At 44.6% G+C, this 9,577-nt stretch overlaps 1 protein-coding gene across 1 annotated transcript; it reads right to left on the bottom strand.

Annotated features, from left to right (window-relative positions):
• Positions 1–7,052: 7,052 nt before the first annotated feature.
• adrb1 (adrenoceptor beta 1) lies at positions 7,053–8,409 on the bottom strand. The gene has a single exon (XM_038822045.1). The coding sequence runs from the start codon at positions 8,362–8,364 to the stop codon at positions 7,252–7,254; it is 1,113 nt and encodes a 370-aa protein (XP_038677973.1). The 5' UTR covers positions 8,365–8,409; the 3' UTR covers positions 7,053–7,251.
• Between the last annotated feature and the right edge of the window lie 1,168 nt (positions 8,410–9,577).

A 9,577-nucleotide genomic window follows, 5' to 3' on the forward strand; every position in this document is an offset into this window, starting at 1 on the left:
TGCTAGCTTATCAGAAGAATAACTTCATTCATAATTTATTTCAGTTTGTAAATCATTAATTTCCAAAGAGTAGTGAATTCCATTAAATTCACTTGACTCTATATGTTAGACATGGATTTTCTTTCATTAACTTGGGTGTTGCACGTGGCTGTTCTGTGCCTAAAGTATATTCCTTGAATACCCTATGTGCCTTGAGTTATTATGTGAAAGGTGCAGAATAACAGTGCATTCAGCCACGTTTCTTTCATGTTGAAGTAACAAATTAATTTTATCCAGCAGGAGGCTGCACTATAAGAAAGAAAGCTCATTTCCCAATCCACTATGTCCCAAGATACTTTACAGCCAATAAAACATTTTTAAAGTGTAGTCACTGTTGTAACGTAGAACACATGGCACCCAATTTGTGCACAGGAAGGCCCATAAAAGGCAGAGTGATGATGATCGGTTCATCTATTTTGGCAACGTTGTTTGAAGGATAAATATAAACCAGGACACTGCAAAGAACCTCACTGCTTTTCCGAAGTGGTGCCATGGAATCTTTCAATTCCACTGGAGGGAACAGACTCAGTTCAATGTCTCATCCAAAACACATTCTGCCTCTTTGCCAGTTTGTTTAGTGAGGAAGTAACACTACTGTTAATTGCCACAAGCACAAACCTTACATGCTATTGGCAGCAGAAAAGAAATTCAATTTTATCTGCAGTGGATGAGCTACTTGGGTTTGAAACATCAAGGCACTATGTGTAAGAGAATAAGAGGGATGAGCTGAGTAGTTGGGGGCAAGGCGAGAAAATAAATTGACCATGAGAAAATTCATTGGTGGGGGCGGGGGGGGGGGGGGGGGGGGGGGGGGGGAAGACAGTGGCGGCAAGGGCAGCACGTGCATGGGAACACCAGCCCCTGCAAGTTCCCCTCCAAGCCACACACCATCCTGACTTGGAGCAATATCGCCATCCCTTCACTGTCACAGTCAAATTCCTGAAACTCCCTCCCTAACAGCAGTGTGGATGATCTTACGCCAAATGGACTGCAGCGGTTCAAGAAGGCAGCTCACCACCACCTTCTCAAAGACAATTGGGGATGGCAATAAATGCTGACCTAGTCGGCACTGCTCACACCCTGTGAACCAATAAAAACAAATTGAAGTTTCAGGTTCCTTTTTAAACCCCTATTTAGGAAGATGCATACTCAGCGTAATTAAGTTTTCCGCTTTGAGAGGTTTCATTGCCAATTGAATATCCCCAAATTCTGCAGTAATTTGAAAATTATCATATATTTTCTTACTGTAAAAGGTGTAATTCCTGGGTTTTTTCCCCACATTCAAGCTGTTTATTTGCCTGTAAGAGTCGGACTGATTGCCCAATATCAATATATATCTGTTGAAATCTGAATTAACTTTGCATTATAAATATTGCAATGTAACTCCCTGAAACTTCAGCGAGACATCTCCGATTGATTTACATACTTTGAACCATAAAATGGCATCCTATAACTTTGGTACAGCATGTTACTAAAGGTCGAGGTAACTTTTTTTTAAATAAAAGTCCCCATCAAGCTGAATTGTAAAAGCCTCTGATTTCCTCTCCACAGGTGATGATGCTTTCAACACCATTCATCATAATGGAGCTTCTCAAGCTAGTAGGAAAGTGTGCAGGGAAAAGGAGAAATGATTTTAAGATGATTTTTAACTGTTGTGCCTCGTCTTAAAGGATGAAGGCTTTGAACAAATGTACCCGGCGTTGTTATTACTACTTTTCATCAATAACGCTGAAGTTAAATTTGGATATGATGGGGTGATTGGGGCTGTGGTGGAGCAATTTACATCAAGATCTTTATACCATGCGAGGTGACTGGATATCATAATGACCTAATAATGCTTTAAGATGGAAGAGAACAAACTCTTTGACCTTATGAATGTGTAAAGGATGATTTTGTTCATCCAGTATTAGGCAAATGTATCTTAATAAATATACAACCATATTGCTTCATATCTGCATGCTCCCCATGTTAATTCCTTCCCAAACTTTCACTTTTGGGTTGACGTAGGATGAGTTCCACATTATTTCTAATTTTCCTGTGTATTAGCCATTCATAGAATCATAGACTTTACAGTGCAGAAGGAGGTCATTAGCCCCATCGAGTCTGCACAAGCCCTTAGAAAGAGCACCCCAATTAAGCCCACACCTCCAAACCCATCCCAGTAAGTCCACCTAATCTTTTTTGGACAATAAAGGCAATTTAGATAGCCAGTCCACCTGACCTGCACATCTTTGGAACCCGAAGGAAACTCGCGCAGACACGAGAACGTGCAGACTCCGCACAGACAGTGACCCAAGCTAGAAATCGAACCTGTGACCCTGGAGCTGTGAAGCAACAGTGCCAACCACTGTGCTACCACACTGCCCTATTCAAAATGAGTTGCATAGAAATTCTCCATTTCCCCCATATTATGCCTTTTGATGAATGATTTCCATTCAAACCATCTCAACACAGTTTGAAAACATAAATGTGTGGAAAGATTAGGCACATGAGCAAATCACTGTCACAGTGTTAAATTCATACCATTTTGAGGTGCAGTTCATCCACCATACCTTATACAATAGTGTTATGACCGGAGAAACATTTAAGGATAAGAAACTGATTGCTCATATAGCAATTGCTATTGGTGCCCTTCAAGTAGGTATGTTATCTGTCAATACCACTACAAGCAGATGATGGAGTCATTCATTTGTTATTTGTGACATCTTGCTGTGTGTAAATCGGCTACCATATTTGCCACATAACAATAGTGACTGTACTTCAAACATAATCTATTGGCTATAAAGCATTTTGAGATGCCATGAGGATGTACTATAGCAATTTTGTTTGGCTGCTAACTATTTGGTGGATGAAACTGACCTAAAGAGATTACGTGACTATTGATAACAGCAGGAATCTTTTTACCTTTACTTGAGTTTGGTGATAAGACCTTTGCCATTTTTCTCATAAGAGACCCAGTCAATGTGGCAATGTAGCCCTCCATCAGTACTGCAGTGAGTATCAGTCTGTATTATGTGCTCAAATCTATAGAAAGGCATTCATGTGCAACTCGACTCAACGTAGAATATTGTATTGCTTAGTGACACCTAGTTTAAACGTGTCACATTTTTCCATCAACTAATGGTCTGTCTTCTAGAAATCAGTTTTTAATAGGCAACCATTCAGACAAACAAACAGACAAAATGCTGAGTTTTGAGAAACTAAGAACTTGATGCCAAATGGGATGTAGCAACTAAAATGGTTTTACCAGCTATCCTCTGCTCTGCAGTTTGCCTTGAACCACAATTTGCTTTCATAGGCCGAATAGGGGATATGTTTCCTCCTGTCGGCTTTACTGTGAACCAGCAATTATTTAATCACTGTCTCCCCCAATTGTTAAGCATTAACTCACTGGGAAGAAACCTGGTTTATTATATTCTAACCCTAAGAAAAAGAGATTTTTGGCCTGTACCACTAGCTGTAACCTGGTCCATCAATTGCTCATTGTGTAATGTGCAACTCATCAATTGAAGAATGTTGTGTTTAATTTCTCCTAAACAGCAAAAGTTCTGGACATATGTGAGGTCCAGGAAGATTAGACAATTAGCAAGAAATTATCATCTTCAGCTATGTTACGTTCGACCAGGAGGCGGAGTGTATGGTTACTATTCCCATTGCTATAAGTTATATGTTACCACACTAGTAATCTAGAGGCTGAGCATAATGATAATTTAAATATGAAGTTAAATTGTTTAATTAAAGTTTAAATAATAAAGTCTCAGCATGTGACTTTCTATAGATTTGAGCACATAATACAGGCTTTAAAAAAAATTTTTAAACCCTCTGTTTCTAATGTCCTTTAAGGAGGGGACGATCTGCCGTCCTTACCCAGTGTGGCCTGTAGGCTACAGCAATGCCTCTGAAATGGCCTAGTATACCTGGTGTCACACCTTTACTTGGGGGCAATTTGGAATGGGCAATACATGCTGACAAGTATTGGCGACGCTCCCAACCCATGGAATATGTTTTTTTAAATGGTCTGGCTATTTGTCATATCCTAGACTGTATAATTCCTTTCTGTATATGTGCATTCCCTTGCTGGGTGATCAATTCCCTTATAGAAAAGCTTCCGTGCTGTTGCTGGGTGTAAATGCGTGCGGCTGGAAACGACCTTTTGAGCTTCACTGAGTTATAACCGCCCTCACATTAGACAAAGCTGCGAGAAGATTCAACAACAACGCAGCAACATTCGACTGGGAACCATAATTCTGCTCTGCCTCTGGTCCCTTGGGGCAAAGACCCGGGATGTCGCCGCCACCTTCTCAAGGGAAATTCTCCAGGGCAACAAAGAACGAATAAAATCCACACACACACACTCGCGGGGGGACAGCAAGAGGGAGACTGCAGCCGGAATTCCGGCCCTGAGTGTAATTCCAACCTAGAAAAGGGTTTTGTTTTTTTGCTCGTTTTCTAACTGTTGCGAAATTAGGAATTGGTGCATGCAGAGAGAGAGTAAAAAAAACATTTAAAACTAATAGCAGCACCGCCGGCTTTCTCAATCGTTCTGAACCTTAAATTTAAAGTTAAAAGACACCCCTTCTGCAGTCACCCAGAAAGTGGTGCAGCAATTTAACCTTCAGTGTTCTCTTTCTAAACATTGCCTTACTTCACACGGCAGTTCAAGCTGGGGCGGGGACTAAGCATTGGCCACCACAGGACAAAAGGATATGCCCGGTTCGAGCCAGGCTGTGGCATCCCATCAGTTTGAAAATATTGCCACTTTTTCCCTGATCCGCCTTCAGCCGCAGTTGCTCGGGTGTCGGAATAAGAACGGTTGCTGTTTTAACCTTTCTCACTCTGCTTTGTCATAAATCAGCCAGGAATGTTAAAAGCTGCCAAACAAACAATAAATTTTAGCGCTCGCGGCAAGGAATATTAGTAAATATCCTCACACGATGCTCTGAGCCTACCAGGCTGAATGATAAATCAGCCCAGGTTCCAACTATCCAATCAATCCCATGTTGACGAGTAAAGCACAGTTTTGCTAATAATGTGACTACTTCTCAGAACTCCGGTTGCCCCACACTCGGACATTAAGTAGCAGCCTCGAAGCTACGATGATCACTTTGCTTATTTTACGAGTCAAGTAATATGCAACCACATTTTTTTTCCACCTGGAAGGAACATCCTAGCAGGCGAAGGATAAAAAGTTGTCAGCAATAGTTTTTTTTTAACCTTAAAATGTGCGGTCTGCAAATTATTCAGGACGTATAAATAAAATTGAAATGATACTAAGTGTTGTGCGTTTTGTAAAATTCCAAATGTATATCCGACCCACAGAACCGAACCGGGTTGCCTAAACCAACACCGACAGGCCTTGAAGTCCAGTCCAGTGAGGTTTGCGAATGATATGTGGCAGTGTTGCTGCCGCTCAATCTATCGCGGGAATTCACGCAAACGTACACAGCAAATGTTTAATTATGTTTATTGCACACATACCAAATATCCACACGTTATCGAGCTGTATTTATATAAATATCTATGTGCGAAAAAGCAGGCATCGTGGCAAATACATTACACAGGGCTGGACGTGAATTTCAGACGGAGTAGGTGGGAAAACACTTTTTTTGGTTTAGCACGCAAATGTTACAGTACATCATTGAACACGAGTTCCCCCTTGCTGCACCCACCGTTGTGGGTGTTTTGTTTCCGAAAACAGGGGTGGTGGGGGGTGTTTTGGCTGGACATGTCCTCAATAAGATTAGCTGTAAAATATATAAGCAATGTTACAACATAGTGCAGATAATCTTCGTCCTGGAGAAACACCAACTCCCAACACCTGGGGAACTTACACGTGGAGTGAAGTTGGTCCCCTGTGCAATTTTAAATAATTTAAATAAGTCATAGACCCCTGTTCGTCAATCTTTGTTACTGCCAACTCTTGAGGTTGCTCGTCGCTTCGTCTGTTTTTAAATATATAAAATTGCCATTTGTTTAATATAAACAACGTTTAATATAAATAGATCTGTACACAATCTGCACAGCCGGAGGTAGTGTTATTCAAAACACAATTTTACAGTGAAAAATGTTTTCACGCATTTGGCAACACGTCTTGATCAATTGTTGAACTTGGATATGTCAAAGTGTCGGCTACAATCATCGGTAATTGACAGATCGCTAGTTTTTTTCATCTTAAGTTTCTTTAGATAATAAAACTACTGTGAATTCAAGTTGTTCTGAAATAAAAACTTATGGTTGCTCTATTACACACAACTGAAAATGTTTAAAATAACAAGGCAACATAAATAAGTGACTGTTTACTATCCCTCGTCCTAGTGACTTGGACTGGTCTGATAAGGCAATCGCTCATGTAAATAGAGGCCACGTCAATCCTGTTTCCTTTTGGTTGAAAATCTCCTTTCATTGTGGAATGTAATTTAACACAGTTCATGTTGGAAAAGTGAGCTTTCCTACTCTCCCAAGTTATCGAATATCGCCAAAGCCAGTCCTGTCCGAACTCCTTTTATATACGGTGGTCACCCGGAGTCCAAATCTTAGTGTTAATGTTAAGTACCTTCTCTTTTGCTCTCCCCTGTCCAATATTACACATAGAACATAAGGGCAGGAGGAGGCCATTCGGCCCTTCGAGCCTGCTCCACCATTCATTCTGATCATCCAGCTCACTAACCTGTTCCTCCTTTATCCGCCTCGTCCCCCCCCCCCCCCCCCCTCCAATATCCTTTCATCCCCTTTGCCCTGAGAGCTATTTCTTGGAAACGCACAATGTTTTTGGTTCGAACTGATTTCAGTGGTAGGGGATGGCTCAGGCTCACCACTGTCTGGGTGAAGAAATTCCTCCTCATCTCTGTCCTAAATGGTTTACCCTGTATCCTCAGACTGTGTCCCCCCAGTCCTGGACACCCCCCCCCCCCCCCCCCCCATCGGGAATATCCTTCCTGCTTCTACCCTGTCCAGTTCTGTTAGAATTTTATAGGTTTCTAAGAGACCCCCCCCCCCCCTTCATTCTTCTGAACTCCAGTGGATATTGGCAGAAGGGTTGATTATGGGAATGATCCACCCTGGTGCTGACCTAACACCGACAATACTCGTGTGACCCTGTGACACTTTTCCTGTTCTGATTGATCGCCAACCCTTTAAAGGAAACTTCTGCTTGTGTCCATAAACTGGCATTGTGTGGGCGGACCCCCTGACTGGGTGTGAGTGTGGGATGCTCTAGAAGTGCGATTCCTCATCTCCAGCTCGTTGGCTCTCATCCTGCTGCTGCTGCCTGTCTAACTGGCCTCCGTCCCCCTCCTGCGTCCTGCTCCAATCTAACCAGCTCTCCAGGCCCCTGGGATCCAGAGTGCTCCCAAACATTCCCGAGCAACGGGAGAATTCCCCGGAGCCCGTGTAGAGCCGGCTGTCTGCCTGGCCGGGGCAGAAGAGTAACTTTTTAAAGGCAGCTCGGAAATCGGGGCTCTTGCAGTAAATGATGGGGTTGAACGCTGAGTTGACATAGCCCAGCCAGTTGAAGAAGAGGAAGAGTTTGTCGGGCACGATGTCAGTGCGGAACGCCTTGGCCACATTGGCCAGGAAGAAGGGCAGCCAGCAAAGGGTGAACGTCCCCATAATAATCCCCAGAGTCTTCAGAGCCTTGTGGTCCTTCATGGCTATAATCCTGGAGGGTCTCCTGCGGGCTGCGCGGCCGTTTGGGATAAAGTGACTGGTGTAAAACCTCCCCTCGCACTTGTCGATCTTCTTCATTTGCTTCTTGGCTTCTTGAAAGACTCGCGCGTAGACAAATATCATGATGAGCAAAGGCAGGTAGAATGAGATGGTGGAGGAGGCGAGGGCGTACGCCTTGTTGGTGACAAAATCGCAGCAGCAAGGGTCATTGTAACAGCGGAGGGCCTCGGGGTCATCGTCCCTCCACCAGTGCATGAGGATGGGCAACAGCGAGATGAGGGCAGAGATTAACCAGACCACACACACGATGCCCCGCGCCCTGGCTTTAGTCAGCAGGGTCTGGTAGCGGAAGGGTGAGGTGATGGCGATGTATCTGTCGATGGCGATCACACACAAAGTTTCGATGCTGGCCGTCACGCACAGAACATCCACCGAAGTCCAGATCTCACAGAAAACCGAACCGTACAGCCAGGTGCCGCGGACAACCAGAGTGGCGCCAAAAGGGACGACCAGCAAGCCCATGATCAGGTCGGCGCAGGCCAGGGACACGATGAACAGGTTGGTCAGCGTGTGCAGCCGCTGGTTCTTGGCCACGGCCAGGACCACCAGCAGGTTGCCCAGCACGATGGTCAGGACGATGATGGCCATGACCGTGCCCATGCCCACCACCCACTGCTCGGGCAGCCCCTGCTCGGGCGCGCTGGGACTTACCCCGTTCGCAGGGTTGACGAAGATGATGGTGGCCGATCGGTTGACGTTGCAGTCGGCGGGGTTGCCGGCGTCTGCCATGGTGGGCGCCGCTCCTAGGGCAGGATGTCAGAGCCCGGGGCACGCGTGCCTTCTGCCACCCGGCCTCTCCCCCCGCCGAGGCTGTGTGTACTCCTGCCCTCCCTCATCGCACTCCTCTGGCACCAACAACCTGCAACTTCTTTCACATCAGCGCAGCGCCCTCCCCCTTTCTTTACGTCGCCGGCTGGGTTAACCCAATGAGCCCATTGTACCCTCTCCCTGACTCTGTGTCCAGCAGCCGCCTTCAGTCTGAGTGGCTCTGACACTTCACAAAAACTTTCTACAATGGCCCCTGGTCAATATCCTTGATACAATCACCTCCACAGGGAACCAATGTGATCCGGGAGGGGAGAATCCCTAAACCTTACAGAAACAGGAGAGTTAATAACAAGGCTCAACCCAAATTGCATTTGCAAAGTTTACCCACCCAGAGGGGACTGCACGTTTCTCAGCTCTCAGCAAACGGAACCCATCTTTCACTTTTACTTTCTCATTCACAGATAGCAGCAATCCCATGGATTGGGATGGTGACAACTATTCAGGCAGTGATGGTAAGTCCTCGCTCCTTGTAAACAATTTCCTTGGCCAGGAATAGACTGTAGCTGCTCGCTCTAATTTCAGTGCAACACGCCCCACCCTTTTCCATATCAGAACTGTTGGAGAAGATTATTTGCAGTTCAGAGAATGTTCAGCCGCGGCACGAAACACGGATCTTTAAAAAAAAACAACCAGGCGAAAGTTGTCCCAGGTCGCTCTCTGAAGGCTGCTCTTCAAACCTGCAGCTGCTTACATTGAGGATTTCCATATCATCAGAAGGAATATGTGTTTTTTAAAAGTTCCAATCAGTCAGTTGTTTTCAACATGCCATGTGCAACTTACACTTTTGTGCACCCCCTAATTTATTTGATTCTTGAAGAAAATGTATATGTCAAAATGTACACAACTGTGAAAGCTGTTTAAACCCCTAAATGTGGAGATGCAGGCGTTGGACTGGGGTGAGCACAGTAAGAAGTCTTACAACACCAGGTTAAAGTCCAACAGGTTTGTTTCAAACACTAGCTTTCGGAGCACTGCTCCTTCTAGC

This window comes from Scyliorhinus canicula, chromosome 16 (genome assembly GCF_902713615.1).
Source record: "Scyliorhinus canicula chromosome 16, sScyCan1.1, whole genome shotgun sequence".
In the NCBI taxonomy this organism is placed as follows: Eukaryota; Metazoa; Chordata; class Chondrichthyes; order Carcharhiniformes; family Scyliorhinidae; genus Scyliorhinus; species Scyliorhinus canicula.

Coding starts and splice junctions, on each gene's coding strand:
- adrb1 (XM_038822045.1), bottom strand. CDS start 8,364: ATGGGCACGGTCATGGCCATCATCGTCCTGACCATCGTGCTGGGCAAC.